Source organism: Phodopus roborovskii, unplaced genomic scaffold, assembly GCF_943737965.1.
Source record: "Phodopus roborovskii unplaced genomic scaffold, PHOROB, whole genome shotgun sequence".
Taxonomy (NCBI): Eukaryota; Metazoa; Chordata; class Mammalia; order Rodentia; family Cricetidae; genus Phodopus; species Phodopus roborovskii.
The window spans coordinates 3,495,874-3,521,396 of NW_026126470.1; the positions used below are offsets into that span (position 1 = coordinate 3,495,874).

Genomic DNA, 25,523 nt, shown 5'->3' on the forward strand with positions numbered 1-25,523 from the left:
GCTAGGCAGGATTTTGGGAGGAGAGAGGATTCTGGGAAGAAGAAGGGTGGAGTTGCCAGCCAGACAGAGAGGAAGCAAGGTATGTCAGAAGTCACATGGAAACATGTAGATGAATCAAAATGGTTGATTTGCTAGTTAGAAACAAGCCTAAGCTACCAGCCAAGACTTCATAACCAATAAAAACTCTTCATATGGTTATTTGGGAGCAGAGAGGTAGGCTAGAAAAATCTGCCTACAAAAAGATATAGTTTGATGGGGACAAAGAAGCCCCACACTGAAAGCTGAACTTTTCACATTTCTATTTCAGAAACTTGATTTTATATCTCCATATAGTAATTTCAGACATTGGCATTTAATTTAAACACAGGAGGCCACAGCAGAAACATGCTTCTACTCTTTCTTGAGAGTGCAGGTGAGGGGGCTCAGCAGGTGAAAGCTCATGCTGTGCAGCAGAGCCTGAAGACCTGAATAACACCCAAGGCCCCAGACAAAAAGATGGATGTGATGTTGCGTATGGGTAATCTCAGCATCCCCACCAGCAAGATGGGAGGCTGAAGCTCGAAGTCAGTGTAGGAGCTGGGAAGTTAGCTAACCTGGAGCTCACAGAATGGCAGAAGCTCTGGAGAGCTGGTGGAAGCAGTAAACCAACCCCTGAGAATTGTTCTCTGACCTTCATAGGCATGCTGTGGCAACATGCTCCTACACACATGCATATACACACGCATGCATGCAGGAACACACACACAGACACACACACACACACACACACACACATACACACACATTATACAGACACACAGATAATGATGAAAACGATGATAGCAAATAAAATAAATAAAAATGTATATTTTCTACAATTTCATATGGGACATAAGAGGAAAGCTGAACTCCTTTAGCCTCTTTTCTTTTAGATTGCCCCACGTTTTAGAAAAACAAAAAACAACCACACACACACTGTGAAACGGAATATAATGCACTTAAATTGTGTGTTGGGTTTTTGTAGTTGTTTATTCAGTAGAAGATAGCAAAGTTTCAGGTGTTTTCTAAGCTCTTTATCTTTTTAATAGGGAAGTCTTTTCTGATGAGAGTGTAGATCTGCAATGTGATGCCAGTTCCAAAGGGACATCTGGCTGTGGCAGGAACCTGACAACCCAATGTGTTTGAGGAATGGAGTGCAGTTAGGAAAAATTATTTCCTAATAGCCCATGATACTGGGTAGTACAAGCATTTGATGACTCTGAGAAACAAGACTATCTCTGGCATGTGCTATGCAACCACAGAGATAAGAGCCCAGGTTTGTAAGATGTTGATGGTGGGTTCCAAATTATTACCACACTTTAAAACATAATAATTTTTTTTAAACAAGGGATGCCCATTATTGTCAGGATAACTATACAACTGTACAACCTGAAATGTAGGAGGGCTTTTAAAGGGGTGAAATATAATTAGCTGCTTCCTTAAGGCCTTTGAGAAGACACACTTGGCCTAATGGCCACACATGGGCTCGTTCTGTTTTCTCTGAAGGATTGCACACATGCGGCATCTTCAGGAGCTTAATCACTCCACAAGTATGCCGTCTTGTTTACTCTTTTAAAGATGTCCTCCTATACCATCTGCTTTAAAGATACTCATATAGTTGTCAGTGTTTCTATTTCCTAGATTCCAGTGTGTTCATATGATTACATTTGATAGACAAATCAGTGGAAATTTCTAGGTTATTGCCTCAAAAAGCAAAGACAAGTGAACAAAAGTCTTTCTTCTTCCTCCTTTAGGCAGAAAAGCAGATGTGACCATATAGAAGAGGGCACACTAGGGGAAAGCACAACAAGGGATGATGGGACCTGCCTCTTTGCAGGACTTGCTGAAGGAAATCTCTTTTGAAAACCCCATCATGCTTATCTTACATTAAAGACTTAGAAGACGAATTATTCTTTATTCTCAAGGCCCTCTGCATTAGCAGAGTTCCTTCTAGCTAATGCACACCATAAATTCTTGTGGGGTGCTTCAGCATAATTTCTTTAAAACCAGAATAGCTGAATAATGAAAAGCTCTGAGTCCTGAAGATTTGCACATAGGAAACATTATTAATTTGCATTAAAATCATCTAAAATGATATTGAACCAAATTTTACCTTCAATGATTTTCAGAACACTCTAAGCCTTGTGTAGCCTCAAGGTCATCTTTATGAACACTAATTATAGTATAAGTCTATAGATGCTGGGACTTGAGTAAATCTATAATAATCTCATGACAAACTTCCTGAAATTGCATTTTCAAAATAAATTCCTGAGGCACTAGTTTCTCTGTAATTTATCTTCATTATGAAATAGACTATAGAAGGTGAAAATAACTTTTGTAAATGCTCTCATTATTTGGAACCGAATATGGACACATCGGCTTTTGAAGAAATAACTAAAAAACAGAAAATACTTTTTACCTTAATATTTTCAATGATGAAACATGCTGAGTTTTAAAATATTATGTTGATGAACCAATTGCAAAGCAGGGAAGAAATACCATACTTAAGGTGTAGATTTTATGTTTACCTGCTCCAATAACTCTCTCAATGCGAATTCTTGAAGGATCAATCTCTTTTGCAAATTCATGGACTGCTAGGGATGGGTCTTCATAGGTGTCTGGATCAATGTATGTTTTAATTCCTGGGAAGCGCACTGCAACAAAATATAAGATTGATTTAATTTAAGAGTATTTCACTTGGCCATATGTCTCATGCATGTGTGAAGATGGGAGTGGTGTTCTGAGGTAGTTATTTATTAATTACTTACATTTCTCTTTATTTCCTCCTCAAGTTGATGCCTTCACAAAATGGCAAACAACAGAGAGATGCCACAGTTCATAAATTCTCTTCCTCTGCTTCTTGGCTGACATAAATTGAACAGCCCTTTCCCCATAGTCCTACCTCTAGGCTATATTCCCTTAACTATAGGTTCAGAACGTAGAATCATGTGAGCATGGGCAGGATCTTCTGAAGTCATGAGCTTAAAATAAATCCTTCCTCCATTCCTTCTGAGGCTTTCAAGATGGTTTATAAAATGATCTGAAGAAATTATAGCAAAAAGAAAATGCTGGACTTGTAAGGAGAGCCTAATGGAGGGAGATCAAAAGACCAGAATACAGACAGTAATGCTGAGGGTAAAGACTGTATTCATGGGGTTTTTATAGGAAGAACTCTACTGGGAATTTGATTAGAGGGCCTTCATGTACATTGTGACAGAATCTCTCCATCTTCTGTCCAATGGAAGGCTGAATTTGAAGATCACCATAGGTGAATATGGTGGAGGAAATGTCAAAGCAGTCTAGGAAGGCTCTGACACACTTGTTCTGACTACTTTTAGCCATATTTATGGTGACAACTGAGATTTAAAAAAAAAAAAAAAAGGGTTTCAAAAAAAACCCAACAACCTCACAATTTGGTCAGAAAGAAGTAAGAATAAAGTTACAGACAAGGAGGGTGTGGCTATTAAAGAGATTAGAGCCATTAAAAAGAGGCTGTGGACTTGGCTTTCTAACAATAAGGTAAATATTCCTGTCATTTTGGGAATGAGCAGGATTCTACCCATTTCAGACTCAAGTATAAGTGTATACTTGAAAAATCCTCCCTAGGAAGGGAGATCTATCGGTGTATACTACTCACGTAGGGCAATCTGAGTAGTTATTTCCTTAAGATTTTTTTTCATTTTTCATAGTCATCTGGACACTAAGAGGATTCTATACTCATTGTTCGAACTGGCAGAAGACCTTATCTTTATTTTCTAATTAAATTTTACAGTGATGAAAGTAGAAGAATCATGGGTAGGGTCATAGAGACTTCCACTCAACTTTCAAAGAAAGCCAAGAGATTCAGGCAATGTGAAGATTTGGTATTACTGTGGCAAGCCCTGATAGGATAATGTATACAGCTGTGATAGCAAAGATAAAGATGGAATAGAGATTCCAGGAAGCCTGCAATTCTGGGAATATGGAATACTTGGTGAAAAAGCAGAAACAGCTCAGGGAAATGGTCAAGTGTGCTAAAAACAGAGAGGATGTGATGCTCAAATCCTTTGCAATTTATGTCATTCCACAACATGACATGAATCCTAGACATAAAGCTAAATTTAATGTTTTCTCTATTGTATTTGGTTTGCTTTGTTCTAACCCTTATGTGGCATTCATATTCTTGACTTTTGGAATGAGAATATTGATTTTGTATCACTCTATCTGGTCCCTGTGACTCTGGGCTAACAGAAGACTCAAAACTTTTCAGCATTGTTGACTTATTAATACATTAATGACTGGATTCTGGGGAAAATGCTTTTGATATTGGAATGGTCATAAAACTTTTAGGAATGAGGGGTAGAATGTTATAGTTTAAGGAGATGTCAAGTTGACGAAAGGTGGACCTATGATGCTTAATTTTAATTGACAAATGATTGAGAAATGCTTTAAGTATTAACAAAAGTCTTCTTTAAGTGTGTCTGTAAAAATGTTTCAAGACAGTAGACATTAAGGGAGAAAACTTCCCCAAATCTTGGTAGAACAATCGCATGGGCTAGAGTGTGCAATGGATAAAGGAGAAAAGAGGGTGCTTTGATATGTACACATGAGAAATAGAGCTTAAAAATGTAATACCAAGAAAGAGTATCTCCAGGTGTATGTAAACCTGACATTGACTTTGAAGTCCTATGGCTTTTCTTGACTTGTCACCATTCAAATGTGAGCACAGAAGAGATAGTTGGTACCTCCATGTTATAATTCATAACCTCTATGCTATAATCACAACTTAATCATAGCTATAATTTTTAAATTTAGCTCTAATTCTGATAGAGACTTTGTGTCAACTAATCAGATACATGGTCGTGTTGAAAACATTAAGGACAGATAAAAATACCATTATCGACTCATGTAACTTTCACAGTTAAGCTTTTATTTAAAGTTATAACGCATTCCCATACAATAACTAGATAGGAATACTTTGTCTGTGAACATGTAATATATGTAATATTGGAAAACCTTGGCCAAATGAGTCCCAGTGAATATCAGGGTTACTCATTTAATTCATCCCCGCTTTCTTAAACACCGGTTTCTTTTTCTTCAATTCCTTGGCAGCTTCAGGTTATTTTCAATAGGTCTTGCTGAGCCCATCTGGTTTAGTTTATGCTAATCTGCTGCTTGGAAAGCAGATAATAAATACCTCAGAAGCACTGTTTCCCTCTGCACCTCAGTACAAAAAGCCCTGCTGTTAATCTGAAGGTTGCCCAGCCTTAGTCATCCCTCCAGGTGTGTGCATCCAGGTTTTGCAATCTGTTTACAATGTTCTGAGGTCATCTCAGGCCAGGTCTCTCAGGCAGATGGTTCTCAGACCACTTTTAAAAGTGATAGGTGCCTTAGAATTTTCCCTAAACCATCTCAGAAATATAGGATATCTTACTTAAAACTTTTTCCTGTCTGGTGGAGTGATATAAGATGGGAGAGATGTTTTAATTTTTTTTTTTTTTGCTTAACTTAAAACAAAAGGGATATTTAAATAGTTGAATGACTTGCTCCATATATTATCTCTATACTTTGGTTAATTAAAGAACTTCCCTTTCTTGTTAATTCAGTGTCTTACAATAGAAAAACTGTCTTGACGAGAAGTAGTTTGCAGTTTGGAGGTGAAGGTAGAGGTGGGTGTTTGGGAGGAGAGAAGGGCAATTATCAAACCAACTATAGTGGTAATTATAGCTTGCTGAGGAAGAGATCTTCAAATGAATATAACCTTGTAGTCAGCACGGGGCTTCATACATATTCTAAGCGTTAAAGAGCTGATATACTTTTATAGTGCTAATGAATTGTAAATTGCTTTGTTGTGTGATTAAATGACAATCTCTCAAAAAAAAAAAAAAAAAAAAAAAAAAGGAATAAGGGTTCCTCCACATGTCTGTATCTAATGCTTCACTAAATAAAGTGTCTCATGTTCTGGAGCCATTGTGATGGTAAATACGTATACACAATTAGTCACCATGTATTTTTAGTAAATTCAATTTGCTGGGTTCTCCTGAAAGCATTGAAGAAAGGGTAATGTTATTTAATGAGGAGCAGGTGCAGTTTCCAACCTAAACCTGCAGTTAGATGAAACCCTTAATGGCAAAAGGTTGCATATGAATTTTTTGTTTTCCTTTCAGGGAATTCCAAATCTGAATGGAGTTCTGAAGATTCCAGGAGGACACAGAACAGGGGGAGAGCAATCACAGTACTTACGGTGGCCATTCTGTAAGTGTGTTCTTCTCTTCTCCTCCGATTTCATTTTGGCCTTTATGTACCACTGACACCTTACAAAAAATAAGCAAAAGCTCATTTAAGAATTAGGTAATATAAAAGAATACAAAACAGTTAGGGGTATGAAGAAATGGATCAGTGATTAAGAGTACTTGCTATTCTTTCAGAGGTCTTGAGTTGATTCCTAATACCTATGTCAGAGGACTCACAGCTGCCTGTACTTCCGGGTTCGGGAGCTGTGAACCCCTCTTCTGGCCTCCATGGACACTTGAACTCATATGCACATATCCCTTTGCATATACATAATTTACAACTAAAAATCAAATGCTAAAAAGATTGCAAAACAATTAGATTACACATCCATAGACAAGGTTCTTGTATTTCTTCCTAAAGACCAGCTTAGAATATGTTTATAATGCCCCATATAATGTTTTTACATACATAAAAATTATCGCCAAATAGCACTGTTGAATAGACTGATTTGAAAGACTGAATTCACATAAAATATTTTACTATCAGTCATAAACATGGCTTTCTTGTATATCTTAATTCTCAAAACTACAATTGCTTTTTAAAAAGTATCAAAATAAATAAAAGATTTTGATTAGAATATCAGGAACTTAGACAATTAGCCTCTACTTTCAATGCCAGTTAGCATGGTGGCTTCATTGTTAAGAATGGAAATATTGTGGGGGACTGTTCTGTTCTTGCATTGTGTTTCTGGACTCTTGTGGCTGTAACAATTCAAGTGGTTTCATCAACATCCATGGGATTTGACTTTTCATAAAATTTATAATTCTAATTGACTAAAGATAATCCATCTGTAGTGCATAGTGCATTTTTTTCATTGTGAATTATTCCTGTATTTTATGGTAGTTTAAATATTCATCAAGATCTGCTTTCCATTTTTCATGGAATAACTTCCACTGGGTTCTACTAAGGACCGTAAGAGGTACTTCAGAATGCGATGTTAGCCAATGTAATCAAAGTGGTTCTCACCAGTCTGTAAAGTGTGCAGGCAATTGCAATGTTATAAAAATTGACAAACATAAAAATTCAAAGCCGAGAATGATTTAGTGTTCAGTGTTCTTTGCTATTAAGATGTCTGTTTAAGTGGCACTGGTATTTCAGTTCAGGTATTCTGATGATAGGTAACATTTGATAACTCCTCTCAAGCTTGTTAGCCTAAATTTTGCCCACAAATATTGAAGCATTTTAAGTTTGTGACATTTATAATTCCAGGAACTAACTTTTACTGTAAAAGGTGAATGCTTTTGTAATATCACATACTCTCTTGCAAAGGAGAAGGATTCTAAGAAAGTGATGATCTGTGTCAGAGTGGGGACATGTAAAAGAAAAGTATCTGAGGAGATAAATGGATGTGAGAATTGAAATGAACATGATTTTTTTTTCATGAAAAGTCACAATGACAATGTGATTGTGTTTACAAAAATACTGCTAATACCTTATATGGATAATTGCTTAGTAAACATTACCAAGAGAACACTCTATAATAAAATTCTCTAGTATATCTTCTTTAGCCTCTATGAAACACTAACATCAACTTGTGAAGCTTGGGTATGGGTATCTTGACAATAATATTTATCATAAAATTACACACAACTGAAAGTACAATGATATCCTGTATAGAGCTCTTAACACAAATATATTATCTAGACTGTGATAATTCAATAAGTATTAAGATTTTGATTGAGCAAGATTCTTAACTTCCATGTCAAAAATTTCTTTGAAGATATTTAGGGTACAGTATTAGATTTTTTAAAAGAGGAGTGTCATATTTATCTACAACAACAAACAATAAACAACCTCCCATTCAATATGAAGTTCAGCCAAATAAGATACAATATATGTTACCAACATCCTTTAAAATATGAATTAAGCACCCTCCTTCATCCCTTTCTGCCACTGGGGCTCTAAATGGCATACCCACATCTATTACTTGTCAATGTCACATCTTTATCTCCTTTTGGGGTTTTCTGATAGCATTTAGTGCTTTATATATATGGACTCACTCTGGAGATATATATATATATATATATATATATATATATATATATATATTCTTTTATTGGAATTATTTGGACAGTTTTCTATCATGGCATTAGCATCTTGTATTACTCAAGTTTCAGATTATTAACACAAGTCTTAGGTGTTCTTTGTTCCCCTACTGATCCTTAGAAATGCCTTGGGTTTCTGTTATTTTGAGAAAGCATCATTACCAAATCAGTTTTGGAAGGAAAGGCTTTATTTCAGCTCACAATTGTCAATTCACGTTCTATCAGTGAGGGAAGTCAGGATAGGAATCTGGAAGCAGGAACTGAAGCAGAGGTCATAGGGGAGTGCTGCTCACTACCTTGCTCCTTGTGGCTTATTCCACCTCTTTTCTTAAACCTCCCAGGAACAATGCCCAGGAGTAACAGCAACCCACAGTCAGCTGGGCCCTACTACTGATGTCAATCTGGTGAGGACATTTTCTCAATTGGGGTTTCTTCTTCCAAAACAACTCTAATGTATCAAATTGGATATTGGTAATCATTCAAATACCACAAACACACACACACACACACACACACACACACACACACACACAGAGAGAGAGAGAGAGAGAGAGAGAGAGAGAGAGAGAGAGAGAGAGAGAGCATAGTTTCCTACTGAGTTGGGGATAATCAGGGAAGACTCATTTACCTCCCAGTGATGAGGAAGAATAGAGTGAGGATGACTAGGAGAGTGAATCCCCCAACAGCAGCCGTGGCTATTACCAGGATCTGCCCTTGTTCTGCTGCCATGTCAGAAGCTGAAACACAAACACAGGTGACACATATGGTGATGGTTATGTTTTTTTAAACACATTGGTTTGACCTTCATTTTAATAGGTCTATAAAAAACACAGCTGAAATGAGATTTATATAATGTTTGCAGAACTGAGGTCATCATACACAACACAAAACTTTCTTCTTAAAAATATAACTTAAGTATATGAATTCTTAATGTTTCCTTTTAAGACCAAATATGAGTTGTACTGATCAGTCTTTGCAGACTCTTTTCACAACTGTTTCTACAATATGAAAAGACTATGATGTAATTTAAATTAATAAATTAAAATAATTTAATTTATATGTAATATGTATTTCATAGAACTAAATTCAAATATTACAGATATACAGTTCCATACTTACAGTGCAAGGACATATGTGTATAGACAAGGATACATATTCATATGTGTGTACACACACACACACACACACACACACACACACACACACATATATATATATATATGTATTTGATATATAGTAAGTGGGGAGAATAAAATACATAAATGCTTTTTCTATGAAAAGGCCAGATCACACATAGTAGCAACATACTACTAGTTTGTTTTCTTTTTTTTTTTTTGCTATGTGTGATGTTTAATAATAATTTTCAACTGTATGATGCTGGCATCTCAGCATGCATGTGGGGAATTCTTTTGATTACATTAACATTCATTGTAGATGGAACCATTTCATGGGCTGGGATCCAGGAGTGAATGAATGGAGAAGGAGAGCTGAGCATCAGTATTCATTCATTTGCTTCATACTCCAGGACTGTGCTGTGTCCACCTGCTTCTGATGCTTTCTTGCAGCCTTGGCTTCCCTTCTAAGCACTGGTACTGTGAGCCAAAATATGCCTGTCCACTGAAGTTACCTCTGTCAGAATGTTTTACTATACAAAGAAAGAAATAAAAACACTAACAATAGTGTACCTCTGTGTGGGTGTATGTGGGCTGTTTGTGTGTGCGTTTGTGTGTATATGATGCAATGGTATGAACAAGGGGCCTTGCACATCCTAGACAAGAAAACTCATCTTGAAAACTGCAGCAGCTATATGTCATTCATCTTCTAAGGGCCTTAAATTACATTGATTAGTTCAGTTTGTTATTATACTCCATTTTCTCTATTGCTGTTTTCTGTACTGCATGGGATGGAAAATTGCTTATAAGATGTATATACATATATACATACATACAGAAATATCAGAGTGAATCCTTTGATATCTATAATTGATGTGTTTATTAAAGAAAAACGTGGTAATGAAAGTGAAATACAGATTAAAAAGTCTCTTCATATAAATGTATAACCAGAATTCAGACTCTCAAATTTTAGTTTTGTTTTCCTTCCTATGCTACAAATACCAATAATAATTCAGCCTTCAATAGTCTAAAATGTTAATCAGTAAGTCCCATTATTATCCTTCAACTTGATTAAAGCTCTGTTGTCTTATTTCATTGTGTGTGGTGTGTGTGTGTGTGTGTGTGTGTGTATGTGCATACGAGAGAGAGCGTGTTGTGTACCAGTGTGTGCTCCAGTGTGCATATGGAGGTCAGAGGAAAATCTTGGGTTTGGTCCTAGTCTTCTACCGTGTTGAAGACAAGGCTTCTCATCATTCACCACTCTTTTTGCAGGTTATTATTATTTTTCAAAGATTTATTTATTTATTTATTTATTTATTTATTTATTTATTTATTATATACTCAGTGTTTTACCCACAGGCCAGAAGAGGGCACCAGATCACATTATGGATGGTTGTGAGCCACCATGTGGTTGCTGGGAATTGAACTCAGCCCATGCTTTTAACCGCTGACCCATCTCTCCAGTCCCCAGGTTATTTTGATACATACACTCCACTAGCCTCCAGGAGTTTTCCTTTCTCCACTTCCCACATCTCTGTAAGGGCAGTGATAGCTATGCTACTATGTCCAGATTTCATAAGGGTTCTTGGGGACTCAAATCAGGTCACCAGGCTTGCACAGCCTCCTCTCCTAAGGAATAGCAACTGTTGACTTCAGTAAGAAATCAGTCACACCATTTAGGAGACTTTCTAAATGTAATAAGAAACAAAAGTTTCATTTGTTCCATTTCAGCTAAAGAAATTCATTAAAACTTGGAATTAGATTTTAGTCACCATTATTTCATCAAAGTATTTTCAGGCAGTTTTTGCAAAGTTGAATTTTGATTCATAATCTATTCAGAGACAAGTGGCATCTTATCCAGTAAATAATAGACTCGGGCTTTTTATTAGTTCTTACCCATGTTGTGCAACCTTCAAAATAGCCCTGATATGGGAATTAATGGTGTGCTCCAAAATGTCATATTTTCTAACTGAAAATTATCAAACAATAAATTTTTTAGAAATTGATGTTTCAGAAAACATAGTTTTGAAGATAAAGAGGATGACATTTGTTAAAAGAAGACATTGTTTACTTACAATTCCTGTGCTCATAAAAGATATGATCTAGTTCAAGAGTTTTCAGCCTAGAGCAAATATTGTCATAGTAGTCTGGTCTCTCGTGTTTTCTGAGATGCTATTCAAAGCTCATTTGGAGAATAAAATTGTATACTTGAGAGGCTTGTGAAAATCAGAAAGTTTGTCATAGAAATTTATGTTGATTTATATAATAACTTAGTTAACTACTGGCTTCACCAAGAAATTTCATTTTGCATTCTTCAGATTATATGATTATGAACTGGGCTTAAATTAAAATTTTAATTGTTTAACAAAATGTTAAATATATTTGGAAAATGCATAGCCCTGTAAAATCATTTACTAAACATGCATACTACCAAATTTAAACACCTCTGTATAAAGAATACCATATACACATATTGTACTGGGCATAAAATAATACAGATAATGAGGGTAGAGTGATTAGGGAAATATGACAAACATAAACACCATATCACTTATATTATTTAATAAAGAGATGTTTATGTTTTTAGGTCAATGCACTGAGTTTAAAAATATTATTGAATGTATGTTCATGTTCCACATGCTTATGCCAGTACCAGTGTTACTTCTAGTTAAGTAGCTCTGTTACTTGTCCAAACCCACACATGCTGTTCACAGCATGGCTGAGAGTACAACACTGATTTGTCTGTCTGTAAGTCCTAGCTACTGAAATATTCGAGATGATCCTCTTCACTAACAGTAGAACCTAATTGACTAATTGATTTTCTTTTGTTCTACCAAAATCATGCATGCTCTTGCTTGCCACTGATTCCAAGTCTATAATGTGAGAGTACTGAATGAAACGTAATTGTTACAGTCTTCCAGAGAAATATAACTGTTTCATTGTGTTTTCCATGAAGGCTACAATAAAATATTGGAAAGAACATCACCTCTTACATTGAAGTATGAGGGATGCCCTAGACCTATGCTGTAGTTATTGTACCTGCTGGCTGAATTCTGTCTTTATGGTATTTGTGCTGGTCCATCCCACAGAGCTCTGATTTCATCTCAGGGTAAACTTCAAATCCCTTAACTTTATTAAGGAGGCTTTTTTTCAACTGGCTAGCGCAAGTGTCCAGCTTGTCTGATTAAAGGAGAGCACATTCCCTTAATTCCTTGAGAGAGAGTCACTTTTCCTGTAATGGTTAGTTGCTGACAGTTCTCTTTCATGGACACCTAGTCATTTGGAAAGCTTTTCCCAGTTGTTTTTAGACTGTCAGACAGATGTTTCCCAAACCCTTTAAACTAATACTATAAATGAAAGGGAGTCAACACTGGACCGAACCAAGCCCTCTGAATGTGGGTGCCAGTTAGGAGGCCTGGGATGTCTATGGTGCCTCTAATGGTGGAACCAGTATTTAATCCCTAGTGCACAAATGGACTTTGAAGCCCATTCCCCATGGAAGGATACTCTCTCAGCCCAGATACATGGAGAAGGGCATAGACTTTCCCCCAAAAGGTTTGACAGACTTTGATGATCCCCCTGGAAGGCCTCATCCTCCCTGAGGAGTGGGTAGGAGGTAAGAAGTGGGGGAGGGGTCTGTGGGGAGGATGAGAGAGAGAGAGGGAACTGGGATCGATATGTAAAATAAGATTTTTTTCTTAATTAAATAAATTAAAATGATAAAAAAAAGAAAGTATAGTACGCCACCCAAATTACTTTTTGGCAAACTGTCTCTTTCACTGGGATAAAAATTCCAGGAAGGCAGGGAATTCAATCATTGTGATGTATGTAGACAGTCCAGTGTGACATACCTCCACTCCTTTCAAAGAGAAAGTATAAATAAAAATCAGACCCAGCGTGGATCATCTAGATGGTTTCAGATCTAAGGGTCATTCTTTTTTATGTGAGGTTGAGACAAGAAGACAAAGAGGGAATGGCTGGAGTGACAGCAGAGTGACGAAGAGCTAGAGGAAGTGAGGAAGAGTTTCTTCTCAGAGCCTTGGAGGAGCTATACTTTGGGTTCTATTTGTGATCTGTCGTTTGAAGACACAAAGTGAGTCCTATAGTACCCCAAAATGAATTTGAAGCCCAGCCCATGTGACTTGATATGTGTATAATTCTGATAAGGAAAGGTTGGATGAGCTGGAAATAGCTCATAACTGTCTCCCTTTTGATAATGTGAAGAAGTTCTACCTCAAACATAGCTGTTCAGTGTTTATGAAGACATCATACTCAGTATGCATTTCTAAATACTCTACTCACTTTGGAGACAATGATTTTGAAAACCAAGAGTTACTATAGCAGTAACACTTCTACATTTCACCATGGTCTTCAGAACAAAGTTAAAGAATTCATTAATATACTTGATAAGTATTTATTGAGAAGTTATTACATAGTAAATACTGAGGTGACCATGGAGAGATAGAGATGAACAAAACGGATGCAATTACAATGTTGGTAGATTGAAAGTTCAGTAGAGAAAATAGACAATGAACAAAAAATCTTACAAAGAGTAAGAATTGCTACATCAGGAAAAGTTGTCAGCAGCGTTATCTGTATTCATTTGTGCACTCCCATTGTTAATTATGTCTAATTAATTTTCTCAGATAAAACATATCTAGAACTTATTGTCATAAGCAGTACCAATAGGGAGAGCCCTGACTCTAAAATTAGCCATAATGGTATCTGTAGAAAGATATGAAATTTATTTGTGGCACACTCATTGGAAAATGTTTCTTTGTTAAATACAAAAGGTCATATCCTCAGACAAAATAAGCACATTGAAAAGATACATTTAATTTTATGGTCTTGGCAAGAGTACACTCCCTTAAGGAAAAATAATTAATTTAAAAATATTGTGAATTTGTTACTAAGCCAATATATAGCACCCAGATATGCTAGGTTTAAGTCAGAATAGCATTAAAAGAGGCCTGCTATAGTTGTTTCTATTTAAAGAGGAAAAACAGAATGAAGTTCTTTCAATGGAATCTAAATTCTTACAAAAAATAGATTCCACATTTTTAGAAAAGTATGAGAGAAAAGCAATTTGGCTATTTTTAACTAACACATTTTCTTATAGGGCGGCATATGATTCTGCCTCACTGTAATCAAGATTATTTTTTATATTTACATTTCAAAGTGAAATGTGTTATTTGTATTCTGTGTCATTTTCTACAGAGGAGCATTTTGAAGTTAACTCATTTCTGTTGTGAACTTCTGAAAGTTATTGGAAGATAGATGACACATTTTGAATAAAGTATTTCTCAAAAACTACTGCCCAGTGAAATGCATTTTTTGTCCTTTCACTGAAATGATTTTAAAATCATAACCTATATTTCAACAAATAGGCTAACAGTAAACAAAAAAATCATTGTAAGGCTTATTGACAAGTGACACATGAAAATTACCTCCTTAGATCACATATAGCAATCAGGATTCTAAATTGTGTAAGGCTGAGAAGCACATCGAACAATGTGCAGTGGAGATTAATAGATCTGCAAAATTTCAGTGCTACAGGACTAGGTAGACATTAGAAAATTATGTACAGATGAAAGGTAGTACAATAAATATTTCTGGAAGAAAAATACAATATTGTAATTTTGTAGATGCTGCTGTTATTACCTTTCTTGCCCGCCTGGACTTTTAAACATGGTCTCATCTTGGGTCTTCCAACAAGTCTGAGTTTCAAGTCAAACTTCTGACTCGTTTTTATCTTTGGTTTTCATCACCACTAACATGATCTAATATCAGGTTACAGGCGTATATGAGTAGGTGAGTTATGAGTTTCTGTTGATCTGCCTTGCCCCAATGAATCTTCTCCAAATATTCTACCTTATCTGATAATTATTTTTCAAAATATTATTTGAGGCCCTCTATCCTCAACTGAAGAATGGATAATGAAGATGTGGCACATCTACACAATGGAATACTACTCTGCAGAAAAAAAAATAATGGAATCTTGAAATTCACAGGCAAATGTATGGCACTTGAAGAAACCATCCTGAATGAGGTAAACCAGTCCCATAAAGAGGAACATAGTATGTACTCACTCATATATGGATTTTAGACCTAGAGCAAAGGATCACCAGCCTATAATTCACACCACCAGAGGAACTAGGATACAAGGTGTATTCTAAGAGATTCATATAAAGTCCCTCACAGAAGGGGAAGGGACAAGTCCTCCAGAGCTCAGGGAAAGTGGGGGGACAGTGAATGGAGAGAGAAGTAGGAGAAAGAAAGGGGGAGGAGAAGAAAGCACATGTGACTAGGAAGATTGAGTCAGGGTAGGAATAGAAGACAGAAGAGGCAGAGAGAGAAAGAGAGACAGAGAGAGAGAGAGAGAGAGAATAAACATAAAAGAGGCATTATTGGTTTGAAGAGAAAACTGAACCTAAAGAAAGGTCTAGAGACCTACAAGACTGCTGCTAACTAACAATTTGAGCAATGGTGGAAAGGCTAACATAAATGCCCTTCCTGGATAGTGAGATAGACATCTAACTTATCCACCATCATGGAGCCCTCACCTAGTACCTGTTGGAAACAGAAGCAAACACCCATACCTAAACACTGAGTCAAACTAGAATCCAGATGCAGAGGGAGAGGAGAAGACCAGGTTGCAGAAACACATAGACAGCTAACCTGAACATGGAGGAGCTAACGGATTCCCAGACTGATAGCTGGGAATCCAGCATGGGACTCAGGCCCTCTGAATATGGGTCTCAGCTAGAAGGACTGAGTAGTCTAAGGGGCCTCAGACAGTGGAACCAGGATGTATTCCTGGTGCACAAAAGGACCTTGCGGACATATTCCCCCATGGAGGGATACCCCCTTAACCTAGAGACAGGAAAGACGTCCTATTCCCTACTTCAAATGACTTGACAGATTTACATGACCCCACCTGGATGGCATTGCCCTACATGTGGATTTGGGGTGGGGGATGGGAGGGGAGGGTAGTCAGGGTGCATGTGAGGGGGCAGAGAGAGTAAGAAGGTGGGAGGGAGGGAGGAAGAGAGAGGGAACTAGGATCGACATGTAAAAAAAAAAAGCTAATAATGATGAAAAAAAAGTAACTGTTCAGTTAGAAAGACAGAAAGACAGATACAACTCTATTTGCATTCCAACTTTATACAATAAATGAATGTGTGCATCCAAGTTGGTTTATTAAAAGGCCAGTACTTAAGATGCATATATTCAATGAAAGAATGTATTTAAAATAATTAGTTTGGACCTGAGGAATAACTGTAGCTAATGGTATTTCTCACTGTTACATCACTTCCTAGCATGTGCAAGTCCACAGCTCTGATTTTAGGTGTAGCAAGAGAATGAAATAAAATGTCAACTTTCACACTACCTTAATTTTTACAGTTTAAGTAAAGAGATATAGGATTTCTTCATAGTTGCAGGCGGTTAAATGCCTATGAATATGTAAGCTCAAGAAAAGGTTCTATACTTTGTAGTAGAAAATATAAAATTGTACATTGTCATGTTTATTAATTTATATTTTGAAAACCAATAATTGTGGATCATATATATATGTATATATATGTAAATGTATGTCAATAAATCTTCTCAGCAATCAGTGCAAAAAAACATCATATTATTTGAAATTTCTCAGGAATCTTCGTTTCCCAGAAGGTGGAGCCATTCCTTTCTACTAATTCTAGCTCAGATGCCCATGCAGATTATGCTGGGGTCAGGCCTTGTGAAGTTCTCTTCTTTGTCTTCTCACTACTTATCCACATCTTCCCTACTCATCATTGGGTGGCATTTCCTTAGTTTCATCTTTATTCACTCCAATTTCTGTTTTCTCAGTTCAGACTTACATCTGATCACACCGATTTGAAATCAGCTAGATGGCAGTCTCAATTATGCAAAACACAGTTTACAAAGAGTAAAATAGTAAGTTCTTATAGAAGATATCTGACTGGTGTTGACATATTGACACTGAATAGTTTGCTTCCTAGAAGAGCATGCATTCCATATACCGAGACCTCAGATCTATTAGAAATCGATGGAGGGACATATAAAGAATAAGAGTTGTCAAAGGTTGTATAAAGTTGTACAAAGAGGTGTCCAAGCTAATAGTCCATACAGAATGGAGAAAAGGGACAAACATATGGTGTAAGTTTCTAAAAGAGTTCTCATCAGAAACTGAAAGTTTAGGATTAAATAGCCTTATACAACTTAAGGAATGACCAAAAATTCGTGTATGATAACTCAGTGACATATCTCTTAAATTCAATTAAAAACAGTAAGTCATCAGTTTCATTCAGCTATGATCTCTGTTGTGTTACAGTAACATCCCACCAGCAAACATGCCCACTAGTGCAATAGTGCCACAAACGTAATGGGAAATAAACAACCACGTTTTGCCTGGGCTTAACCTGCTTCAGAAGATGGAGCCCACACTGCCACTGTTAATAAGTTCAAGAATCTGAGAATAGATAGGTCACGCATCCTAAGGGAAAACCAACCACTATTATTATGCTAAATGAGCATAGTAAGAAAATGATTCCTAATGACATACTGTGATTCCTAATGATATATTGCTATTTCCATAGATCAATATATCACTCAACCCTCATTAGAGACACTTCTTGTAGTAGACAGCAATTTAAACAGAAATCCTCAACGGACCAATGAGCACAAAATTAGAGACTTTGGAATTCTCACTCCTAAATGGAGTGTCTGTATCACTCCCCTTTTCTCAAGGCTCAGGGATCTATGTAGCATGCTAATGTGGATGGGGCTGAGTGGAGAAGGAGCCAAGACTACTAAGGAAGGCTGAGAACTGGAGAAATAGTCTTCCTTAGTGGAACACACAGCAATTGGTTTCCCAACACAAAATGGTCATTCTTAGAAATGTACATGCAAGTAACATTATATGGACTGAACAGGTGGTGCTTATGTATTTAGGAATAATGGATATAATATGAATTATTATATTGTTATATATTAATATAAAATAATTCACATATTAACAGATACATATTATGTGTTAACAACTAATGAAAAAATAGGCCACAAATTTGAAAGAGTACAAGGAGGGGATATATGGGTTGGTGGAGGTTAAGGGAAGAAAGGGGAGGGATAAATGATGAGTTATATTAGAATCTCAAAACATAAATGAAATAATTAAATATTGTATGAAATTCTCAAAGAGTAAGTAAAAATATTATTTATTAATATTAACAAGTCCAAGATATTTCACTTAAAAAGGAAAGAGTATATGGATGCAAGGTTACTAAAGCATTTCTCCTCCTAATATTTAAAACTTAGATAAATAATACTTAAAAAATCAAATCTTCGGTTGAAACTCCAACTATCTATCAAAACTTATTCTCCTTATTTTTATTGTTTTGAGGATGTCAGTTTGGCAAATACCAATGCCAGTTTAGCTTTTTGAGTACAGAGAATACTGTCTTTCAGCTTTCTAAAAAATAATGAGTTAACGTAATGTTCTCAAAAGGTCTATTAGCAAATATATAGTCATAAAAAGTGATTAAAGTAAGAATGCATTATATGTGCAAATATAAAAGATTCTAAGTGAAAGAATAGTATTTTGGCTTCCTGAGAAATATTAATTATTAAACACATCTTAGCTTCATATATGAACATTCAGTGATTTGTTTTTCATCTAGAATAAATTAATGATGAATTAAAGGATATTCATATGATTAATTCCCCCCAAATATCTGTGCCTAAGCTTTCAGTGAAGGGAACATTTAGAGGAAGCAGTATACACGTGGTGTTGTATTGACACATTTCTTTTATATCCATCCAGTACTTGAGGCCATCTCCCATCACACACACACACACACACACACACACACACACACACACACACACACACACACACACAATATCGCTAAGATTAAAACGCAAAGAGAAAAAGATGAGATTCTCTCTTCCCCTCAGGTGAGCTGATTACTGAATTCTCAGCTGAATGGAAGCAAGCCTCACAGATATCCCTGTTGAAGTGAAGGCTTTACAGGGATTAGACTGTTCAGAAAGTAACGTCACAGAACAGTCTTCCCCACTGCTCGGCCACGTCTCTAGAAACAAAGCAATTCAGTACATCAAACTGGGGCTTCCCTGGAACACCACCAATCTCAAGACTCAGTCTTCTTGATGCCCAATTTACCTGTCAGATGAAATGCCAAACGACACAGGGATAATTGGAAAATTCGAGTTTGGCACAACTTAATGGAGAGGAAGAGGCAGAGATAGGTGTGAAAAGTAATGAAATGCCTTGTTTTTACTTTTTGGAAGAGATTCCCATGTTCATTAATGAGCTGCACAGATGCCTTGCCACATGCAGTGAACTTTCAAAATGAAATTAGTGGTCACAGCACATGAACAACTTGAACTTATTCAATGCCTTAAATTTCTGCAATTTAATGTGTCATCATCTGTCTTTTATACTGTTCCTTGTAGTTAAGCTAGGTCTTGGAGACTATTTTTTTTATAACCGAAATATATATGACTTCATATGTACATGTTTTATTTACTCCTTTTTAAATGTCCAGCGTTGAATAGTACTCTCTTATAAATGCCAGAGTCTCATGATAACTGACCAGAAATCAATGAATTTTCTGTATGAAGTATGATTTGCTATGCACAATTATATTCTTTGTAGATATTTGGATATATTGTTAAGCATATTTGAGGCAAGCAAATGTAGGGAATAGTTTAGAAGATGGGTTTTTTTCCATGGCTTGGGCTATGTACTCCCCACATTTTTAGTGATGCACTTTTATGCACCTATAAACTTTTCTGAATAAATTGTCTAGAAGTCTAAGAACCTCACTGGCACTGGGTTACTAGTAAACCCCTCTCTGAACAATAAGATACATTTCTTCTCATATTAGACTTGTATAGCTCCTTTTCAAACATTCTTAGTTCATCCTCATTCAGGTTGGGGTGGCAGTGATCATATCTAAACTGGTTTTCAGTACATGCCTAACAAGAAAAATTGTGTAGTCAAGTAAAATTTATAGATAATTCCCTACATCCCATTTTTGCATATGCATAAATTATAAGGGACATGTATGGTAGAAAATTATATATGGCCTAAAATGACCTAATTTATCAGTTGAAACACAGAATGACCATTACTGTGACCCTTAGAAACAAAAATTTTCCGTTTCTTTAATACCATCAAAGGAAATCCCAGGAGGCCCTGAGTGTTTTCACCAACATGGATTGTTGCTATGTTGCAATGTGTTCGGATATTTATTATTGCTTTGTCTTATGGAAAACTTTTGTTTGACTGCACAATCTGCATGGGTTTTTATTTCAATTCCTTACTAAGAGGCCAAGAACCAAGCAATACTTAACCCTAACACCAATCCCAGTAACATATTGATACACATAGCTATTTATTTGAGGTTTTAGTCCTTTACTATAACAGTAACTATTGTTTGGTGTAAAATCCTTTATAATTAAACATATAACTGATAGAAGTCACAGATTTCAAAAAGCTTGTATGTTCTAAGATTTATTTAAAGCAAAAGATTAATTTTCAGAGAAAACTATTTAAATTAATCTGAATTTAAAATAAACACAGGTTTATTTAGAAAAGGGTTCAGAGGGCTGGCCCAATGTTTTAGTGAATAAAAGGACTTGTTGCAAACACTTGATCCAAGTTAAATCTCTGGGACCAATGAAGGAAGGGGAAAACCAATTCCCAAAAGCTTTCCTCTGACTAACCCCCAGATGACACACATACAAACACACTGTAGTAATTGTGCAAACCCTCACTACCACCAATACTACTTTTTATTATTACATATAAATTAAGAAAATAGTTTCTGGAGAACATTCTTAATGACTTAATACTTATTAAAAGGTCATAAAAATGTCCATCATTAAGAATGTGCTGGGACTAGGAATGTAGTTTACTTGATTGAATGCTTTCCTTGCATGCCTGAAGCCCTGAGTTCTATCTTCAGTATAGCCTTAAACTGTTGGTAATGCCTCCTTCTCCCAAAATTAATGGGCCATCTAGGAAGAGGGTGTGGAAAGACTGAGATCCAGAGGTTGGGGTAGTGGGAGACAGCATCTTCTGGACATGATGGGCTGATGCATTGATAAATTCTGGACAGCATGACAAGACCTCCACAAGATCAAGCCAGTTAACATTCCAGCATAAAGGGCAGGGTCTCAATAGTCCTCACTTCTACCTGAGGAAGTATTTTCTTTAAGAATATGGCTTCTGGGACATTGACCATATTTGAAGGGATGTTCTCAAGCCCCTAAACTCTATGTATAGCATAAATTAGATGAGGAAAATAATTAAAAACAAAAGCACACTAATTTGGGAGGAAGTCAGAAAGCATGGAGTAGAGTTAGGGAGAGAACTGTGGGTGAACACTATTAAAATGCAGTGTATACATATGTAAAATTCTCAACAAATTAAACATTTTATTAATAAATAAAAACTGAAGTCCTTGTCGTACAAGTCTTTGACTTGTTTGGTTAGTGTTATCCCAAGATACTTTATGTTGCTTGTGACTATTGAAAAAGGTGAGGTTTGTCTGATTTCTTTCTTAGTTTGTTTATCATTTGTAGATAGAAGTGCCACTGAATTTTTTTTTTTAAAGTTAATCCTGTATCCTGTCACATTACTGAAGGTGTTTATCAGTTTAGGAATTTCTTGGTAGTTTTTTTTTGGGGTCACTTATGTAAACTAACATGTCAGCTGCAAATAGTATCCAATTTGTACCCCATTGATCTTTTGCTGTCTTATTTCTCTAGCTAGAACTTCAAGTACAATATTGAAGAGGTATGGAGAGAGTGAACAGCCTTGTTTTGTTCCTGATTTTAGTGGAATCACTTTGAGTTCCTCTCTGTTTCATTTGATGTTGGCCGCCGGCTTGTAGTATATTGCTTTTATTATGTTTAGATATGTTTCTTGTGTACCTCTGCTCTCTAAGACCTTTATCATGAAGGGGTGTTGGATAGAATGTAAAGTGAACTTTAAAAGAATAAATAAATTATAAAAATAAAAAACAAAAAATAAAGACTGAGTGTAGTATTTGAGAGGTAGAGGCAAGAAGGTATAAGTTAAAAGAGCTCTCAAGGCCATCTTTGGCAATATAGCAAGTTTAAGATAGCCTGGGCTATCTATGTGAGAGACAGTTTCAATAAAGGTATATTAATCCTTGTGATACAGATAAGAGTTTCTGAGAATTAAACTAAAGCATAGTTTCTTATCCTCATAAAAGTTTCTTTTATAATGGCAGAACTGGATAAGTAAGCTCTACTGAAACCTAATAAAATTATATAAATGAAGGCATAGGTGTAGGTCATGAAGGCAGAGTGAAAAAAGGAGGTGGGGATTCTTGGCTCAAATCTGCAATGATTAGAAGGGCTTTGCAGCTCACTGAGCGGCTGAGTGCATATTTAGGAATAAGGACATTCTTTGTTAAAGAAACTTCATTAGCAATAGCCCAGAGATACAAAACCTTCAGGATTGTTTGGTATACTCTGAGATGTCTGAAGTATAGACCACGATACAGGAAAAAAATTTGGGATGGTGGCATAGGATGGATTGGGGCAACTTGAAGTGACAGTTGTCAGCATCTCATTGTTTTTCTCATTAGTATTAAGCACATAGGTGAGGAAAAAGTGAGTTTACTCAAAATTGTAATTTTGATGGAGAAATGAATTCTTGCAGATAACTGACAGGGAAATCCACCTGGGTTGTACTGAGTCTCAAAGTATTTCCTTTATTTTTCAGTTACTTGTGGGATCCAACTTCAACATGGGATTCAAACACAGTCGTGCTTCTGTTACTTGATATTGAGAACACTGGGAATACTATTTAATGTAGCAAATTCAGAGAAAATAATTCAATCATATGCATAGTGTGCATGGAGAAGGGAATAGAATGGGACATAGGTCTTTTGCTGCCCCACCATTAACAACTTCTCATTGTTTATTATGTTGTTCTTTAGCATCATGGTTTCCCTTGTATTTTGATGCTAAATACAGTGTCCCCAGATGTTTTCTCATGACTGCATGGACAGAACTGGAAGGCAAGGTGAAATGGGATGGAGATTTTAAAAAATCTTTCTAAAAAAGCCCTTTGTTAAAAAGAAATATTGAATTGGGTAAATAAATGAAACCGAAAGGCAGGCCCCATGCAAAATGAATTCAATGGTATTTTTGTCTCATTGTACTTTGCATGGACATCTTTTCCTCTTCAGATCTTTTGCCCATATATTATGATTTCTGATTATATTTTTATGGGGTTTCTGTGTTTAAGTGTGCATGCCTGAGCATCTGTATGTGTTTTTTCTTTGCCTTTTCTTTTCTTCTCCTGTTTGTTAGCTTTTCTGTATTCAGGCTTGTTTGGTTTTGTTCTATCATATTTTTATTTATTAATTTCCTCTACTTTTTAAAGATGCCTAATGGTTTTCTAATGATAAATACCTGGAAAGGGTGTGGATTTGGATGGGTTTGGATATGGGGAGACTCTAGAAGGGGTTGGGGGAAGGAGAAACAAAAATCAGACTATAGTGTATGAAAAACATATTTTTCAATAAAAAAGTAAAATCCCAAATTGAGAAATTGAATTAAAAATAAATAAATGAAGGAAAAATATTAAAAGTTTTCCAGGACAAATTCCAACCTATAATTTCTTCAATAGTTTCAGATCAGAACTCATCTTTTCTGGCCTACTTAACAGATGTCATATTGGTTTATAAAAGTGACATGAATACAAATACAAGCTAAAAACACATGAGTAGGCAACTCTTAAGACAGTTTAACAATGCAACTTGTTAAAGTTAGAATGTGGGTGAGCTTCCCAATTCAAAACCATCAACCTATCAAGTTACCATCCAAATCATAAGAGTCAAATAAATGAAAGCCAGGGAAGGGCTGCTGTTTCACCTGATACCAATTAGAATAGACCGCATTTGTTAGTATGGGTTATGTACAAATGTCCCTAGAAGCACAGATCCTGGGGGTTATTGTCTTCTCCCTTTTGAACCCACCATTCCTTAAGTATCTTAGAGCCCAAACATCTAACAGGGATGTAATTGCTGCCTGCCAACAGCCAGCTCATCATCCCCTGACAATAAATTGTAAGGGAAGTTTGGGGATCATCACATAAAAGCTGTTCAGAAGGTTGTATTTGCCTCACACATCCTCTTCCAACCATTCAGTGTTGTGACATGATGCTGTCACCTACAAAAGTTTTGGGCTCCATTTACAGTTCTGTAGGGGGTATGTGCTGCCTGCAGGCCATAGGTTAGGTATGCCTGTCAGCTGTGATAATTTTGTAGGGAATCAGAGAGAGCAGGTGTAGTTGTAAAGTCCTCAAGCCCATGGGAAAAGAAAACTGGCTTCATCAATGTTAATGCATTTTTATTTTGTCAGGTAGTTTTTATCAAATTGCTTCTCAAATCTCATGTATGAAACTGCAATTAAGAACAATATTAGATGAAAATATTTTCAAGCCCAATATCACTCCACTAGCTGCTAATATTTTAAGAAGACTATTTGTTGTATATATTGAACTTTTGCTAAAGAGAGAGAGAGAGAACTAAGAGCTGCAGATGTAGTTTTCGGATAGTGTGCTTGTGTAACACATATGGGTATTTGGGTTTAGTCCCAAACACTGCAAAGGAAAAATAAGGCTTTGTGTGTGTGTGTGTGTGTGTGTGTGTGTGTGTGTGTGTGTGTGCAGATGTGTTAGGAAATGGCCCTTTAAAAGTGAACCGAAGAAGAAAACATCCTCAACATACTCATTTTGAAGTCATGTAATAGAAACTGCTATTTTGCTTTATTTATTCCTATTTACACTAATATACTCATAGATAGAACAGTGATTTTAGAAACATTCAGTGTTGGCTGTGATGGTAAATAGAAAGATAACCTTTATAAAGACCCTGTTATGAATTTAATACTTCAATAAGAAGAACTGATTTAAGGACACAAATAACCCTGCTATTCTATTGCTGTCAGAAATAATGAGTGTTGTCAACTTGGTCAAAACTAAAATAATTTTCTTTGGTAGATGAAA

General features: G+C 36.1%; 1 protein-coding gene across 1 annotated transcript in view; it reads right to left on the bottom strand.

The window, feature by feature from the left end:
* Positions 1-25,523, bottom strand: part of Epha6 (EPH receptor A6) — a 769,688-nt gene that overhangs the window by 227,966 nt on the left and 516,199 nt on the right. The window contains exons 8-10 of the mRNA XM_051191720.1: positions 8,965-9,073; positions 6,241-6,311; positions 2,547-2,672 (exon numbers count right to left, since the gene is read on the bottom strand). Coding sequence (XP_051047677.1) covers positions 2,547-2,672; positions 6,241-6,311; positions 8,965-9,073 — 306 coding nt within the window. The remainder of the gene's footprint in view (positions 1-2,546; positions 2,673-6,240; positions 6,312-8,964; positions 9,074-25,523) is intronic.